General features: G+C 45.4%; 1 protein-coding gene and 1 long non-coding RNA gene across 2 annotated transcripts in view; one reads left to right on the top strand and one right to left on the bottom strand.

Annotated features, from left to right (window-relative positions):
• Positions 1–305, bottom strand: part of COG2 (component of oligomeric golgi complex 2) — a 53,190-nt gene extending 52,885 nt beyond the window's left edge. Inside the window, exon 1 of the mRNA XM_082718900.1 lies at positions 45–305. Within this exon, the coding sequence (XP_082575026.1) occupies positions 45–242 (198 nt within the window). The 5' untranslated portion in view covers positions 243–305. The remainder of the gene's footprint in view (positions 1–44) is intronic.
• Positions 303–5,561, top strand: LOC309857746. Its single transcript, XR_014307891.1, has 2 exons — positions 303–408; positions 4,551–5,561. It is a non-coding gene; the product is annotated as an uncharacterized lncRNA (long non-coding RNA).
• Positions 5,562–18,860: the final 13,299 nt, after the last annotated feature.

The following is an 18,860-nucleotide window of genomic DNA, read 5'->3' as shown; positions in this document are numbered from 1 at the left end:
GCCACCCACGGCCCGGCTCCGGGGAGCAGAGCCCAGGCGCGCACCTTCATGAACTCGTCCTTGTCGAAGCAGAGCGTGTCCGGCCCCTTAGGCAGGTTCATCCTACTTCTCTCCATCCCGCCGGCGCCGCCTCTCAGCGCCGACACTCGAGCGAGGAGGAAAGGTAGGAGGCTGCGCTCCCCGACCCTGCGGGTGCAGCCACCGAGTTTCCACCGCACAGAAGGCACCGCTTCCGCCAACATGGCAGCGCCCGCGCCGGGGCCAATGAACGAGGACGCTGCGGGCCCGCCTCCGCCTGCCTCCGCCAAGAGAGGCGCGCGGGCCGCTACCGTCGAGCCAGCAGGTGATGCTGCCCCCGTGCGGCGGAGGGCGGAACTACAACATCGCGTACGCCGCTGGTGATGCCAGGTGAGCGGGAGAGGGGAGGGCGGGGAGGGTCAGGGGCGCTCCCTCCCAACCTCACCGTTTCCCTCAGAGAAACGGCCTGCGAGCCTCTTCCAGGACCTTCTCCCGAGATTGTTCCGCGGGAAGCATAGCCGTGGCGGGATGCTGGCCCCTTACTTCTGCGGCCGGTCGTCCAGAGTGGAGGTCGCGTCCCCGTGTCAGGCCTCCGGTCCCCGTGCACCGCCGCTGCAGCCGCCTGGGCGCGGAGGCCTCTGTGGGAACCCGGCTTCCGCCCTCAGCCCCGGCGCCCACCCGCGAGCGTGGCTTCTCCCCCGCCGAGCTTGGCTCCAGCGATCTGTAGGGAGGAAGGTGGTCAGCTGGCAGCCCCGGGTCGTCTGGGCAGCTCCCTGCTCCACTTTGGCTCAGCTGTGGGGCGGCCACAAGTTTGGGTTCTCAGAGCTCTTAAAGGATCACCTCGCTACCGGGACAAAACACAGGTAGATGTGCAAGCATGTTTATGTCCAGTCCGCTCTAGAATGGGCGGAATCGTGTGTTTGTGGCTAGCATTGGTTCGATCGCCACACCTGCCCCCAATTTCCGAGACCCCCTCCTCCTCCTGCCATCCACCCCACATTTATTTTGAGATTTTTCTTTCCTCTTCCCTTGCTCTTTCTCCCACTGTCCTCCCCTTTAGTGGGAATGCCATGGTCAAATGATGATTCATTTCTCTTTTTTTTCTCCGTGAGACTCTGAGAGCTCAAACCACAGATCTCACGCGCGCCCTTCAGGCTGCAGCTTTGCTGTAATAGCCCAGGCCTGGGATGCCCCTCCCAATGCTGTGATCTCCCAGAGATAGCACGAACAGTCCTTAGAAAGGGATGGGACACAGCAAGACAATGGTATACAGTGAGTCTTGCATTCGAGTCACTCCAAACGGGAAACTGGTCACTTTGAGTACAGAATCTGAAACAATACATTCCCTAGCAGTGGGCCTGGCAAGGCCTTGTTGAGGAAAACGTTCCCAGTCAATATCCAGAGACTATGACAGGTAGGATGAGAGCTGGAATCTTATTTGGAGAATCAGAATAAATTGCCAGGGGAGCAACTATGAAAGTGCATTCTATGCCCTGTTGTGGTCATTTGGATATAGGGAGTGAAAGCCTCGTTATTTGGTCTTTGTTTGTTTACTCTTATTATGAAAATTCTCAAACATACACCAAAGTGTATAAGCGGAAGGATCCCGGCCCTTCCGAGTACTTATCACTCTGCTTCCCCAACCGTTTCATTGGCCCTCCTCCTCCTACTACCCTCGCAGTGCCTGTATTTTTGTTTTTTTGGGAGGGGGAGGTCTGGAATATATTTTAAAGTAAATCCCAAACATCACATCATTCCCTGCTCCCCAAATACCTTGGTTTACACATCAAAGAAGGAGGAGGAAGAGGTGGAGGAGGGGAAGACTGAGAAGAGGAGGGATGAAGAAGAGAGATTTCCGCTCAGGCCCACTATGCCAGAATCAATAGGTCTAATAAGCTATTCCGATTGGCTCTGAGAGGCATGACTTTTAGCCTCTCAGACTTTTAGGGCCACAGTGCCAATAAGCGACAAGGGCGAATTCAGGCAGCGCAAACAGCAAGGCCCACACTCATCACCAAGGCACTGAGGCGGGGGGCAAGGGTGCCAGACCACCGGAACAAAGTTGTCTGGGAACCCCACCTGCCCTAGAAGTCCAGATGAGCGAGTAGTTGAACTGTTTTTTACCTTCATTGTCATTCCTTTCTGAAATGATTGCCGGCCTTTGGTAAAGACATGAACCTGAGCTTGTGCAGCCTGGGGTACTTATCTTGGGGTTGCTGAAGAGAGTAGGTGCCAACAAAGAATGAAAATCCCTGCTGCCTGTTCTCCTTCCGAGAGTCAGGAGGGAAGAGTCAAGACCCCATACAGTGCGCTGCCACTTGGAGCCCCTGGCTGTGGTAGTGGCCTGGCCCACCAAAGCCAGGAGCAACAGGCAAGACCCCAGATGCTAATGGAACACCCTGGGGAGGACAAAGGAAAGGCAGAGAGTCAGCGGAAACCTTCCCAAAGGACATTGCCCTCAGTTTCACCTGGGAGCTGACATTCAGCACAAAATTTGGTGGTTAGCCTCTGGCCAGAGCCTGCTGTGTGTCTCCCTACCCTGAACCCTTCCCAAGATCCCTACCATGGCCTCGGGATCCAGGCACTGGAAGCATAACACGTTTCTCTGCAGGGGTCCTTGGGCCAGCTTTTGGTTAGTTAGTTGTCCACGCTGTTAAAGATTTGCCTACTGTTACATGTTTGACTCTCATCTTTGGTGATGGTACCTATTTCATAGGAAATAGGAGCTGGAATCCAGGAAACAGGCTGGAAGATGAAATTAAAAAGTGGATACAAAGCTTCTAATCAGAGCCAGACACAATCGGCGGTCAACTATATCCCAGTCTCTCCCCTCTTCTCTGATCTGTACTTTCCTTAATGAGGAACTAGACTTTAAGTTGACTTTTTTTTTATCTTCAAGTCTTTCTCTCTCTCTATTCCCTAACTTGCCTCTCTTGCCTTCATTTCATCCTAGAGCTTGTGCCCACAACTTCTTTTCTAAGTAAATATTAACCCCCTTTGACTCTAAATCTCTGGAAATTTCTCAGTTCCCTATTTTCACTGGCACTGTGACAGGTCCTCATTTCTCCTTCCCACTCCTCTCTATTTATAGTTTTCACATTTTTTTGGCAGGCTGGCTACAGAACACTCAAAAATTGCAAAGAGAAATATTGTGTTCTGGAAATTCGTACCAGCATTTTTTCCAATATCGTCCTTATGCTCTTCTGATCCTCTCTTGAACTGTTGGACTAAAGCAGCTGATGCTTCCACCAGCAACCAGAGTCATCCTGTCCACTACTGTGGGAACAGAGGGTTTCCATTTGGAACTGCAGACTGAGCCTGAAGTCTGGTGGCCCTTTAGTGCCAGGATAGCAGGTATGGGGCGGGTGGGACATGGAGGACAAGCATCATGGTAGAGGTGTCCATTTGACCTCCATTCCTCATTGTGAAGAAAGCTCACAATGAACCAACAGGGCCATTTCAACATCTTCTGTATTTTCCTTATACCTTGGTTCATTCCAAAGTGGCTTTGAGATCATTTAGTTTGATTCTTAAATATTTCCCATTCCAACCAGAAACAGACTCTAGGGGCTCCCAAATTCTGCCTCATCTTCCTAATCAGTTAGTACCCCAAATTGGGTATGATAGTGCCAGAACATTCTTCCATGTGTATTTTATAACAGACTAGTATTTTATTAGTTTTTTTCAAACTAATAAGAATGATAAGGGTAAGTTTTTTTTTTTTTTTTAAAGCATAGGCAAAATCATGAAAGGCATTGAAATGAACCTAAGATTATAGTGTCTTCTAAGGGAAAACAGGTGTTGTCTCATGTATCCTTCTGGGCTGACCAATTCTATGGGATATTCTGTGCCTTTCTTGTCTTTGAGCTATTTTGCAACTCTATAGATTGTACATAATTGATGTGGATGCAGATGATCTTGTCTAGCTATATGTAAATGAATTTTGTCCACTGGAAGTACAGTTGACCCCCTTTCCTTTGGTAGGAGGCAGTTTTGCATCCATTTGCATTATATTTGCATATCTATTTGCATCTATCAAAGCAAATTCGTTTAAGTATTACTGATTGTATATGTGTCTGCCTTGAGATTCTTGCTTGAAGTGGTGGTAACATCTTAGTGGTTCCCGAGCTAATGAATGAATTAAACAAAATCCCTTCAGGCATTCATCCCATATTTGTAAAATGGTCCTTATTTAATCTTTTCGAGAAAATGATACACTAGCAAACCATGACAAACGAATTTTAGAATTACTTTCAGTGTGGCCCACGCTATGCCAGAGGCAGAGAATGAATGAAGCTCGAAGATGGGGCTTCTGGCCCTCAGGAGTTACAGTAAACTGTGTCAACATTGGCATGCCTGAGAAATGCATGTGACATTCCCATCAGGGTTTCCCCGGGGGTTCAGTTAACCTTTCTCTTCCAAGCTACCCTCTCTTGTAGTGATATCAACTGTGCCCTTGGTTTCAGCTCCCATTCCCTAGCCAACATCTCTCCCACTGATACACGATCATCTGTTTCTTTCCTACTCACCAGGCCTGTGTAACTGACTACCTACTCATGCTATTTCACTGATGTCCCACCTGTGCCTCAAAACCCAGCATGTTCAAAACTTGATTCATCATCGTTTCTGAAAGAACGGCTTATCCTCCTTTGTTTTGTTTCTTTGGAAATGATTCCACCAATGCCAGCGGCATGCGCCAGAAACCAGGAAGCAATCATACAGCTGAGCCAACCTGCTGTACTTTAAAACACTGAGCACAATTCTCCAGTGGGTACTCAACCATGGCTTCAAACTCCCTTGTCTCTCCAGTGGGTTTGCTTTTCCTCTAATGGATGACCATTTCACACCTTCAAGACTTGCCTCAACAACCCCTACCCCCACCTCTTCTGAACTATGTCCTCTCACTCCCAGCTCCTGTCCTAGGGATGTTGGAGCAGAAGGCAAGCTGAGGACAAAGCAGAAGCTGGCGCCCTACACCCTTCCCCCATGCCATATGTGTGACATTCCTCATGCACTCCCGGCTGCCCTAAAGGAAAAACGATGCTTAACTAATAGAGATCCCAGTCCTTCAGGACAGGAGTCTCCATCTACAAATGTCCTAGTGACTTACAAGGAAGGAAGAAGCTTTCTCATCAATAGCCTGACTTCCAGAGACCCATACCTCAGTTTCCAGAAGCCCTAACATCACCCTCCCCTCCATAAAATTGAGGGAGACTGAGGGGGAGGGAAGTGTAATAAAACTGAATTTCTTCTAAGCCCAAAGCCCACTGACAAGGATGTGTGATAGGAGGAATGTAACATATCTCCAGGAAACTCCCAACTGTCTTCATGCTTTCCCTCATTAGAGGCAAAAACAGCCTTGACTTGACAATAACCAGGTCTCCCTTATCCTGAAATTCTTCTTTAGCATATGACAGTCCTTCTGGACACCCCCTTTGTCCTCACCTTCCTCAGCTCTCAGTCAACCACGCCTCTGTCTGAGCAGCTCTTTCTGCCCGTGGGTCCTGTCCCCGTTTTTTAATAAAACCACCATTTGCACCTAAGATGTCTCAAGAATCCTTTCTTGGTCATCGGCTCCGGACCTCACCCCACCGAACCTCACCTGTGTTCCAAAACTTCATAACTAGTGTCACACTTCAAGAAAATAAAAGCCCCTTGTGCAGGATTTCCCTTATCTTACCACCACCCAATCAAATCTATACCTACATTTGTATCCATTTTTAATTTGTTTTTAGACATTTACTCAACAAATATTTAGTCAGTACCTACTGTGTGCTACACACTGCCCTGAGTGTGTGTAAATCTGTGGCGAACGACACAGAAAAGTCCCTGGCATCATGGAATTTACATGGTAATTGGAGAAATGTACAAGAAACACAGAAAGAGTTGAAGACAGAGCAGGTTTATTGAGAAAAGCACACATCCCCAGCTGGGGTTTGTTCTTCCTTTTGCCTGGGATTTGTTCCCTCCAGCCCTCTCCAGGATTCCACTCCCTGGGTCAATATCAAGTTTTCGTTCCAATGGATCCTTCCAGCCAGAAGACAAATGACCTTTTTCTTAAAAACAAAAGGAAAAAACCCAAAACAAAGACTTCCTTTAACCTTCTATCTTCCTATAACAACCTCCATATTTCTCTCCCCACCTCATTCCCAGCATAGCTTGTAAAATATTTGTCTACACCTGTGGGTGTAGGGTACCACCCCAAGGGTAGTTGAAAAATCTCTATAAAGAATCCTTATGTGCAGATCATTTTAAGAGAGTTCATTTCCAGATCCAAACTCCATGTGTACTCTGTAGGATAGGTGATATGCCCATTCTTGGGTCTGATATCAGGATACTCCTCTCCTTACTGGAAGATCAAGACACTCCACTCAGATCTTATTAGAGTGTAGGACTTGGGCTGACACCAAAGTTGAAATACCAGTTTTGTTTCAAATAATGCCCTTCTGTGGGCAGTCCTGGGGCTCTGCCTTTAGGGCTTCCTCTCCTGATTAAGGGTGAAGCTTAACATCGGAAAGGGGATTTGGGCAGATGTTGGAAGTGCTCTGACATCAGAAAAACAATCAGTTTGGGTTAGTGAACTCATTCCTTCATATTTAAATTAAACTATATATTTTTAGGGGCATAATAGGAAAAAGCACAAGAAAGGATTTTAATGGTTTCATTCCATTCCAGTGTGGTTTGGGAAATAAAATAACAAAACGAGACTCTTCTGCTTTAAAAAAAAAATCAACTTATAGCAGGCAAATATTATTCCAATGAAGTCAATCCTTTCCTATCTCATTTTCTTTTTAAAGATTTATTTGTTTATTTGGCAGAAAGACACACACACACACACACACACACACACACACAGAGAGAGAGAGAGAGAGAGAGAGAGAGAGAGAACACAAGTAAGGGGAGCCAGGGAGGGAGAAGCAGGCTTCCTGCTGAGCAGGAATGTGGGCCCTCATCCCAGGCCCCTGGGATCATGACCTGAGCCAAAAGCAGCTGCTTAGTGACTGAGCCACCCAGGTGCCCTCTATCTCATTTTTTAAATGTTTAATATTTTCAACACCGAGTTAATAAAATATACATATACTGTGATGAAAAGTTTATGATTAAAATTTTCAGATGTCCACTTAAAAATGTGCAAGGTGCATGAATTCTCGTAGGCGGTCTATGCACCATACACGCCTACCACTAGCAAACGTGGACGTACTTGGTGTCTCTAGGTTCCTGCTTCCTTAGTGCCCTCTTAATCTTAAACCCTCACGTGGTTTCTCTTCCTACCATCCTGGACCTGTATTCTCAATTTGCTTCTCTATCTCATCTCCGCACCTTTGAAGAGCTTGATTCTGGGTCTTCTGTAGCTATGCATTCTCTCTCTCTCTCTCTCCCTCAATCAGGGTTTTGCAGCCTAGCACTATTGATACCTGGTGGGTGATTCTCTGCTCTGGGGCTGTCCTGTGCACTGCAGGACAGTTAGCAGCATCTCTGGTCTCTAGCCACTAGATGCCAGCAGCACCACCCCACCCAGTGCTGACCACCAAAAATGTCTCTGGATGTTGTTCAATTGGCCCTGGGAGCAAAACCCCTTGCCTCCCAGCCCCAGTTTAAAAACCACTGCTTTAGCTGATTCCATTCAGCATCATTGATTTAAGTTCTTTGTAGAAGCTGAAGTCTTTAATCCTAACCCGCCCTTGGAGCTGAGAATCACGTGGCCAGCTGCCTGCAGCATCTCTCCATGAATATGTAACAGGAATCTTATTTTCACCACGATTTCTAACCCACTCCCTCCTCAACCTGCTCCTGTCCTGGTCTCCCCATCTTAGTAAACAGCATCCCCACCTCCTACTGGCTAAAGCCTCAGCCCCTGGGATAAATTTCTTTCCCTTATCTCGTACCTAATCCATCAGCAAAACCAACTGATTTGACCTCCAAAACAGAAGTCAGACTTGATCACTGCTCCCATTTGAATCCAAACCCTGAAATTTGTTTTGTACTTAAGACACTGTTAACAGTCGTTGGTCCCACGACTACACCTACACAGATATTTTACAAGATTGCTAATCACTGCCAAATTGCCAAATCCAATGATTAACCCTCAGATCCAAATGACTCAACCTGTCAGTCCTATAGACACAGAAGTCCCTCCACTTCTCTGGAAATATTCTACCTTTTTCATCATGATGTTGGCTCTCCCTTCCTCTTCCACACTGGGCAGTGATGATGGCTCCTTTCCTGGCTGGGTTTTCTTGAGCTTCCTGACCTTTAGACATCAGTCCTGTGCTCTGGGACTAGGACCTTCTGCGTGAGTTTTCTGTTGTGTTAAAAAAAAAAATTCAGCTGACTACATTTTAAAGAACCTATTGGCTTTATTCAATGATTCACGAAATGGGCAGCATCTAAGCTTGCAGACTGAAATGAGCTCGGAGGAGCTGTACAAAACGAAAGGCTTTTATAGGCAGAAGGGAGGAGGAGCAAGGAAGTCACATCAGGCAAACAAGGCAGGTTGGTTGTGGCCAGGTGACTTGGCTGCCGGGGATGACAGGGGTCCAAAGGAGTGCGGATCAGCTGGTGTCTGATTGCCTGGGTTCAGATTCCATTTCTGGGACAGGTGAAATCATAATTAAGTCTGGTTTGGGTGACGTGGGGCTTAGCATAAACAACTCCATTTTGGGCCTCTTGTCTCGGGTTATTAATAGTTACTTTGTAACAAATAATAACAAGTTTAGTAACTTTAAACAGCTCAGTTTACTATCCTACCATCTCTAGCTGTCAGGAGGCCAGGCACAGCTTAACCAGGGTCCTCAGCTCTGGGTTTTACTCAAAGGAGGAGAGAAGGCGCCCACCAAGCTGTGTTCTCACCTGCAGGTTCCGCTACAGAAGGCTCTGCTTCCAAACTCACTCGGGTTGTTGGCAGAACTCATTTCCTTGTAGCTGTGTGATTTGGGGGGCAGCCCATGCTGGGGCGGGGCAGGGAGATTCTCCAGGCTGTTAACTGGAGACCATCCTCAGCCCCCAGAGGCTGCCTACGGTTTCCTGCCATATAAATTTCTCCACGGGTGATTTCGAACTTGGCTCTTTGCTTCTTCAAGTCCAGGACAGCCTCTCACTCCAATCAGTAAAACGGTCTGATTTAATATAATGAGATCATAATAGTGACATCTTCTTACCTTGCCGAATTCTACTGGTTAAAAGCAAGTCCTAAGTCCCATACACACTCCCGTCCATACTCACAAGACAAACACCAGGGGGCAGATATCATGAGGCTGCCTTATAGTGTTGCCAAACACACCTCTGTCCATACTCACTGTGTAGGTAAGCCCACTTCTTCTCAGAGCTTGAACCCTATGTCCTAACGGTGCTCATATTTGTGCCTCCAGCCTGGACCTCACCCCTGAATGCCAGACTCGTGTGTTCAGCTGCTGGTTGGGCATCCCCATGTGGATTCAGCCGCCATCTCCAGAACCAAACACTTGTTGCCCATCAAACTTGCTTCTCCCGTCGTCTTTCCCATCTTAGCAAGTGGCAACTTCACTGTTCCAGGGCCTTGGGCCCCCAAAATTGTAAAATCATCCCAACTCTTGTCTTCTCTGCACACTCCACACTTAATATATTTACAAATCCTGCGTGTTTTGCCTTCAATATACACCCAGAATCTCCCCCCTTCCCCCCACCCCTGCATCTACCGCCCTGGTCTGGGCCAATACCCCCTCTCACCCAGATCAGTGGTCCTCAACCAGGAGAGTTTTGTGCACCTGCCCCCCTCCAGGGGACTTTGATAGGGTCTGAACACAATTTTGGTTGTCACAACTTGGGAGTGGGAAAGGGCCCTCCTGGGATCTAGTGGTCAGTGCACAGGACAGCTCCCCATAGCAAAAATTAATGTGGCCCCAAATGCCAGCAGTATAGAAATCTTAGTCTACATTAATGCAAGTAGCATCCCCATCCCACAACCCCACAAATCTGTTCTGCACACAGTAACCTGAGTGATTCTTTTCTTTCTTTCTTTTCTTTTTTAACAAGATTTTATTTATTTATTTGACAGAGAGAGAGAGAGATATTGATCTCATGTAGGCAGAGAGGCAGGCAGAGGGGGAGGGGGAAGCAGACTCCCTTCTGAGTGGAAAGCTTGATGCGGGGCTCAATCCCAGGACCCTGAGACCATGACCTGAGCTGAAGGCAAAGGCTTAACCCACTGAGCCACCCAGGCGCCCTGATCCTTTCCTAATCCAAATCAAGTCAAGCCTCTTCAAAACCATCCAAGGTCTTCTCATCTGGCACAATGTTAAAGGCAAATCTTTACAATGCCCTTCAAGACTTTATGTGATCTGACCCCACTACCTTCCTTACCTACCTCCTACCACTTGCCCTCTTGCTCACTTTTTGTCCAGCATTACTGGTTGCCATGTCATTCTTTTAACACACCTTGTAAAGGTGTGTTAACACACCTTAACTTCTCTTAACACACCTTTTAACACACAAGGTGGGAGATGTGCTCCCACCTTGGGCTTACTGTTTACTTTGTGTGGGATGCTCTTCTCCAAACAGCACAACTGCTTGTTCCTTAATTTCCTCCAGGTCTTTCCTCAAATGAGGGAGACTCCCCTGACATAGCCCCATAGAAAATACCAACCTGCTTCCCTAAACCCCCACACTCCATGTCCACTCACTCAGCTTAGTTTCCTTCCTACCTCGTATCAACCCCTGATATGTATGTATATTTATTTGCTTCATTTCTCACTCAACAACTAAAATGAAAACTCCAAGAGGACATCAAATTTATTTTGTCTCTTGTTAACTATTCTGTCTTTAGGGTTTAGAGCAGTACCTGACACATAGATGTACCATTAGTATTGGAGAATGATTTGTTTCTATTTTCAACTTTTCTCTATCCATTCTTTACACGGCAGCCAAAAATGACATTTTAAAAATGCAAAAGGAATCCCATGACCACCCTCCACCTACCAGTGTAAAACCCTTCAACAGCTTTTCGTTGTGCTCAAGCCACAGCTGACATTCTACAGCCCAGGCCAGATTAAGATTTCAGAGTTCTTAATCACCGGAAAGATGATGGTGTCATCACCACCAGAGATATTTAATTTTTTTTTAAAGATTAGATCCCAAAGTAAGTGTGTTAAAAAGCCTAGCAATTTCGGATTTCACAAATTCAGATTTCATAAAGTCTCATCAGTCTTCTCACCTTGTGTAAGTTTAATCTTTCCTGGCCCCTTTTTCTCTTCTGTTTCAGGCACTCACCATACTTTGCCAGAATGACCATAACGGCCTTCCAACCTGTCATCTCATCTTCAGGAATATGCCCCTTTCCCTCCCCTCCTCACACCAATTCATCCTCTAAACTTATTCCAAGATGATCACTCTAAAATGTGCATCTCATTATGTCCTTCCTCTACAGAAACTTACTCAATAGCTCCTAAGGATGTGTGAATTTCCTTGGTGTGGTATTTTTACAAGACCCTTTGCTTGCAAGTGGCAGCAATCCAAAGAAAACTGGATGGAACCAAAAGGGAAAAGCAAACAAACAAACAAACAAACAAAAAAAAAAACACAAAGGAATGTCCAGGTTCCTGTAGGGGTGGATACCACGGGAGTTCATAAAAACCAAAAGAAGATGGGGTGCCTGGGTGGCTCAGTGGGTTAAGCCTCTGCCTTCGGCTCCCATCATGATTCCAGGGTCCTGGGATCCAGCCCCGCATCGGACTTTCTGCTCATCAGGGAGCCTGCTTCCTTCTCTCTCTGTCTGCCTCTCTGCCTACTTGAGATCTCTGTCTGTCAAATAAATAAAGAAAGAATCTTTTTAAAAAATCAAAAGAAGAGCTGCAGAACTAAAATTTCAGAATCAAGAACTAGGGACTGGAAACCGGCAAAACACTTTTCTTTTTGTCCATGTCTCATGTTTACTCGTCTCCATATGGCTACTTTCTTCTCTGGTCAGAGACTCTTCAAGTGTCCGGGAAGATGGCCATTGCCAGTTCCTGAATCCCATCCAGCAAGGACAGTCACTCGCCTAAAGAGAGAACCTCACCTTCCTGTCATTTACATATCAATCCCAGGGAGACTGATTGGTCCTATTGGTGTCAAGTGGACCAATCACTGTGTGGGTTTATATGTGTGCCCATCCTCCCCCAGACTGCATAAAACACAGGCGAAAAAAATTTTTTAATTAACATATAATGTATTATTTGCCCCAAGGGTGCAGGTTCGTGATTCATCTGTGTTACACATTTCACAGAACTCACCATATCACATACCCTCCACAATGTCCATAACCCAACCACCTTCTCCATACCCCCTCCATCCTCGCAAACCTCAGTTTGTTTTGTGAGATTAAGTCTGTTATGGTTTGTTTCTCTCCTGATCCCATCTTGTTTCATTTTCTCCCTCCCTACTCCCATGACCTCCTACCCTGCCTTTCAAATTCCTCATATCAGAGAGATCATATGATAATTGCCTTCCTCTGATTGACTTATTTCACTTAGCATAATACCCTCTAGTTCCATCCAAGTCATTGCAAATGGCAAGATTTCATTTTTGATGGCTGAATACTATTCCATTGTGTGTGTGTGTGTGTGTGTGTGTCACATCTTCTTTATCCATTCTTCTGTTGATGGACATCTAGGTTCTTTCCATAGTTTGGCTATTGTGAACATTGCTGCTATAAACATTCAGGCTCACATGCCCCTTTGGATTACAACATTTGTATCTTTGGAGTAAATACCCAGTAGTGGGATTGCTGGGTCCTATGGTAGCTCTATTTTCCTCTTTGAGGAACCTCCATACTGTTTTCCAGAGAAGCACGGGGGAAATTACTCAGAGTGAACGGTGTTCTGTACCTAGAAAGAGGAAGAAGAGAAAGCACAGTGGTCAGGCACAACACATAGCCCACAGTTTTCAACATTTACATGATCTCTTCGATTCCACTTTTCCCTGCTCCTTCCGCAGATTCTGTGCTTGAGCCACAGTGAGCCCCTGTGAATTCTTGGATGGCTTTGGCTTTCTCTTACCTGAATCTGGCCACACCTGCTGCTCTCTGTGCCTAAAACCCGATGTGCTGGCTTGTTATACAAAGATAATACTTCCAGACCTTCTTTACACATTGTACACCTCATACATCACCTCCTCCAGGAAGTCTTTGTTTGGACTTAGGGCTTTTATTATTATAGGGAGAGTAAGGCCAACAGACCAGGAGATCACTGCCGTTGAAAATACAATTGGTTACTCACAGATCCCAGAAGGAGGGGGCTGGTGCAGCCACCAGGGAGGGGTGTGGGAGGACAAAGGGGAGCATCAGGGTCTGTCAGGATGGGACTGAGGGTAAGAGCCTTTATTGTGGTTTCTGCAGGAAGGAATGGGGGGAAGTAGGGATGGTAGGTTGGGACTGGCTGATTTGGACACTTTCAGCAGGAGCTGGGGTATAACGGCTGTCCCTGGTTGTCTGGTACTTGGCCCTGGGGTGATTTGGACCCTGAGAAAGAGTTCCACAGAGAAAGTGGTCAGGAATTCAGACTCTAGATTCATTGCTTTGCATTTAAAAACCATACTCCCAGCTGAGGGGTAACTCTCTCTAGGAGCTGACCAACCCTGGAGGGGCAGTCCTTCCAGCTTCAGCAAGCACTCATGATGGTCAAAGTATCAAAAATATGGAAAATAAAGGACATGGTTACTCATCTCCCCTGATGTTTTTTTTTCTTTTTAAACTTTTTAAATTTAAATTCAATTAGTTAACACAGAGTGTATCAATAGTTTCTAATACAGAGTTCAATTATTCTTTCCTGATATATTTTTTTCACCCTCTTCCCCTAAATCAGGTTTCTGTGTCTCTTCCTTTTGATCCCATAATAACCAGTGCATATTTCTGTCCTTGCAAGGTGACAGCATCAACAATGGCATCCCAAGTGACAACATAGTAATGTTTGACCTTCAGATTCCTTCGAGGGAAGGGGGTGAGAACTTGAAGGATTTTAATTGCAATGTAATGGATATGTGACTTCATTTGATGCGGGTAGCCTATAAGACTGCACTGCTAGTCTTTACTCATGTGTCTTAAAAATATTTTTATTCATTTTTTTTATTAAAATGATGACAACAAAACTCAAGGTGTGCTATATATCCTGAATTTCCACCATCACATTCACTTATGGAGCCATTGTTCATTCATCCTCATACTGATTATTGAATACGTTTTTTTCTCTGCATTATTGTGCCTATCTTCGACATTCCAAATACACAGTTAACCAGGAAAATTTAAACTCTGACTGTCTTTAAAAAAATTCAGGCCTGTGAATATCCGTGCATAGAAAATCAAAACAATATGCCTGATTACACAAGGACCCCTCCCACTGATGAATGTATGGTGCCTTATTATCTTTGTATGATGCCTGGGTGTGGATTAGGAAAAGAAGCACCTTCCTTTGCATGGTTGCAGCTGTGTGCTGTGAAGACTGCTTGGGGAGCAAAGCACAGGTTGGTTTTTAGCCCAAAGTGTCTCCTTCTGGTAACCCTTAAAACATGAGGTGAAGATGCTGAATGTGCACTATTTTGCCCCAGTGGGCGTAGCTCGATTCATGTTCCTCCCTGGGATTTCCTCTGGGACCTGATAGCGTTATACAATAGCAAGTGAGGGACTAACCCATCACTGTGTAAATTTCTGCTGCCGTAATAAAATGTGCATGTTTCTGTTTAGGAATCTGAACACATATTTGACCTTCGTAGTGACTCAACTTTGAAGCAAAGACTTTTTTTCATCTTTTCTTCAGGACTTTGGGTTAAATTAAGGGGTTCCCTGAGATTTTTAAGGCAAATTGTCATGAGTCAGCCTTTATCTACAGTTACTTATCTCTGTAATCAGATTTTTCTCAAGACACAAAATACACATATGCACAAAATAAAACACAGATGCAGTTTAGATGCTGACTCAAATTGTCAGCCAGGGCTGCTGAGTCCACATTTTTTATCATCCCAGGTGATTGATTATATTAAGTGAATATTACACATTTGCCATTACAAAATAAATCTACAGTAATACAACGTACTTTTATCATTTTTTTACATTAATGGTTTTTGGTTAATTTTTCCCTTTTCTTAAAAAATAATTTTTAAAAAATACAGCTCTGCTATAGACTGAATGTTTGTGTCCCCTCTCAAAAGCCATATGTTGGAGGGGCACCTGGGTGGCTAAGTGGGTTAAGTCTCTGCCTTCAGCTCGGGTCATGATCCCAGGGGCCTGGAATCAAGCCCCGAGTTGGGCTTTCTGCTCAGCAGGGAGCCTGCTTCCCTCCCTCTCTCTGCCTGCCTCTCTAACTACTTGTGATCTCTGTCTGTCAAATAAATAAATAAATAAAATCTTAAAAAAAAGTCCTATGTTGGAACCCTAATCCCAGTGTAATGACATTTACAGATAAGGCCTTTAGGAGATTATCAGGTCATGGTGGTGGGTCCCTAACAATGGGATTAGTGCCCTTATGGGAAGACACAGGAGAGAGCCAATGATATGATATACTACATATAATATATGAAATATTATCATAATGTTATATTATTATATCAATAAATGAAATGCAATAAATAAATAAATTTCCAGGTACTGTACAAGGCACAAGAGATAAGCAGTAACAAAGAGGAAGTTCTCCCTGCCCTTCTGGCATTATATATTTTTTCCTATGATATTAAAAAAAGTTATTTTGTGAATTGGTGTGTTAAAATAACTGACTTACATGTAAGTCCCTCCTAAAAAATTCCTAGTTTGTCATTTACTTTAAACACTGTACATTTGACTCAAAATAATTAAAAAAAGATTAATTCTAGTATAGACACAAAATAAAATTAAATGGAATGACAGGTATTTACAGAAATTTGTTGGGTGATTGGATACTTGAGAGGGAACAGGTACAAAGGGAAGCTATTGAGGATATTTGTGGGTGTTTGGAAGGAATTTCTGTGTCCATTCAAGGACTCTGATTCTGCATATTACTGTACCTCTCAGACTTTCAAAAAGCTGAGACTGAGAATGAACTGAGTCAGATACAGGGATGCGTGAGAGGGTGTCAGACTTCATCAGCGATTCAGGATGCTGGCTCAGAGGGGTAGACGTTGTCAGTGTGGCAGAGCTGGGGGAAGAGGAAGTTGGTGTTACATAACTGGGATGAACCTTTTGGAAGATACAGGCAAGTCTGGGGTCCTGGAGATGGAAACATCAATTTACATTTTAATGCTTTGAAAAGAAACCCAAAAGTTAAGCAAGTATCCAGCCATCTTTTTTTTTTATGATTTTATTTATTTATTTGACAGAGAGAGATCACAAGTAGGCAGAGAGGCAGGCAGAGAGAGAGAGAGGAGAAAGCAGGCTCCCTGCTGAGCAGAGAGCCTGATGTGGGACTCGATCCCAGGACCCTGAGATCATGACCTGAGCTGAAGGCAGCAGCTTAACCCACTGAGCTACCCAGGCGCCCCAGCCATCTTTTGACAGTGAGATTATAACTAGAGTTTTCATCTAAGTAGAGCACCCTCCCCACAATCTTCTTTGGCAAAGGGACCCACCTCCACCTTTCCCTGTAATCATGGAGGTTAGCCGGGATTGTGTGGGCAAGTTGGCAAAAGCAGAATAGGCTCTCCAAAAGGGAAGGGAACAACAACTCTGCTTGTTCTAAGATTGAAATCAAGTAATAGAGATGATCTTTTTCAAAGATGAAGCCAATATAATCTCAGTAGGGCCCCAAATTACATTCCCATATGGACTTCTGTCCCTAAGGCAGAGCCAGAAGTCTCAGGAAGGACCCCAGGTACCACTGAAATCAAAGAGGTCATTCATCAACCAAGCCTCAAAGTTGAGTTTTTATTTTTATTTTTATTTTTTTATACCCAGCTAGAAAAAGCTTCTTCCTTTCAAACTTCTAGGAGCTAGGTCCGAGGGACTCTGTGGTAGTGCTTCTTTCCTAGTGTGTCGAGAAAACTCTTCCCATCATTAAAATTGAGTCAAGAAGCTTAGTGTTTGTGTGGAGGAAGATATGAGGGTGTGGGGTTGGCTGGACAGAAGAGGCTGAGACAAGTTCCTAGCTCCACACAGTCTGTGTGGTATGGAGAAGACCCAGAGCCCTCCCTCACCTCCCCTGCTCCTGCTGGGGAGCAGAGAGAAGACCAAGAGAGATGGGGCTGGGATGAGTGAGCCATGGTATATGGGGACTTGATAGGAGCCAGCCTCCAGCAGTGGGAGCCCACGAGACCTCACCAGGACCACCCACAAACCAGCATTCTGCAACAAAGACTACAAGTGCCACAGGACGCAGCATGAATCCAAGGGCTTTGTGCCCCCCAGCCTTCAGTTCCATCCCACTCTACATCCAGATCCATGGTAGAGAGAAGGGTGAATGGAGAGAGAGCGCCTATACCTGATAAAGGGTGCATGGTACAATGGAGTGTCTGACCCCGCCTGGTGAGGGAGCTGAATTTTGAATGCGCTCTACTTAACTACGAAGATGCTGAGATACTATAAATCCCCTGCTCATTCTCCATACAAGGCAGAGCCCCATGAGCAAGAATGGATATGACAATAAAGCCATATTTTCTTTTCCCCATTGATGATAGTGTGCACTCTGTCTCTCCACCAAGTAGGGGCAAATACAAAAATGTGCCAGAGTAAGTGACCATCAAGCCCCTGAACCAAAGTAGGGCAATGAGGCTATGAATGGAAAATCACTGTGGGAACAAGGAAGCAGATTCGGTTCTGGGTCATGTGGCAGAAGATGCAGGAGAGCTCTGTCTGCTGTCCCAGTGGGCTGTGTCCCAGGGAAGGGCTCTGCGAAATGATGGGAAAGGTCCATGTCAGAAAGATCAGCCTAAGTGTCCATCACCACATTAACAGACCCACAAAATTTGGTAAATCCATATGATGGAAGATTATCCAGCTTAACAAATGAAGGAGTGTGGGTGATGTCCCTGGTGGGCATGCTGGCTCTTGGTTGGGACATCAGCCAGGCCCGGACTGAAAACCTGCATTGTCCCACCAACTTGGGGTTTCCTGCTGTCTGCCCCCCAAAGGATAAGTGTCCTGTGTCAGAGCATGGGGACAGAAATAGCCTCAGTTAGTTCCTACACTAAAGTACCTTTGGAAATTTCTGAAAGCCCAACTCGTCATCCATCTGGCTATGAAGGGACGTCTACAACATTAATCCCATGACCCATATTTTACTTAGTAGAATTCCAAACATTCAGCAAGCTTGTGAGTGGTCTATTTATTTTCAAGCTTAGGTTGCTGCTTCTTGCCTTTAAAAGCCAAGCACTGTAGTTGCTACCATAGATCGGTATAGTCTTTTACAGTTTTCAAAGCACTTATGAGTTCTTCCCCTATTCTTTACTTCTGAAAAGCAAAATGTGTATCAGTCAATGATGTAACTAGTTTGAACAGAAAAGGACTTTATTGAACATTATCAAGGGCCTTGAAGAATGCCCGGAGGGCCAATTCCAGGTTCTGGGGCTGTACCACCGGTGGCAGGACTGCCCAGGGGAGATAGTACAGTGATACCCCAACAGTGGGCCCTGGATGGAACTGTGGGCATGGCTGCTCAGAGAATTCCAATCCTTTGCATTCATCCTTAGAAACAGATCCTACCTACTTGGTGCTTGCTTCTTCCTCTCCCATCAGAGCCTCATGTAGGTGCATCTGAGGAGCAGACCTTAGGTCAAATTCTTATATTATTTGCAAGGTAGAATGAGAAAGTAATTTCTAGCCTCTCTTTTGGGGTAGAAAGTCAACATGGGAAAATTCCTCAGAGGTGGGAAGAGTGTTCAAAGGATGCTGGCCATTGCAAATTACAACAAACATAACTAAATACCACTGACCA

This window comes from Mustela nivalis, assembly GCF_964662115.1.
Source record: "Mustela nivalis genome assembly, chromosome: 2".
NCBI lineage: Eukaryota > Metazoa > Chordata > Mammalia > Carnivora > Mustelidae > Mustela > Mustela nivalis.
The sequence above is the reverse complement of the archived record's forward strand: the minus strand, read 5'-3'. Positions and strand labels throughout refer to the sequence as shown.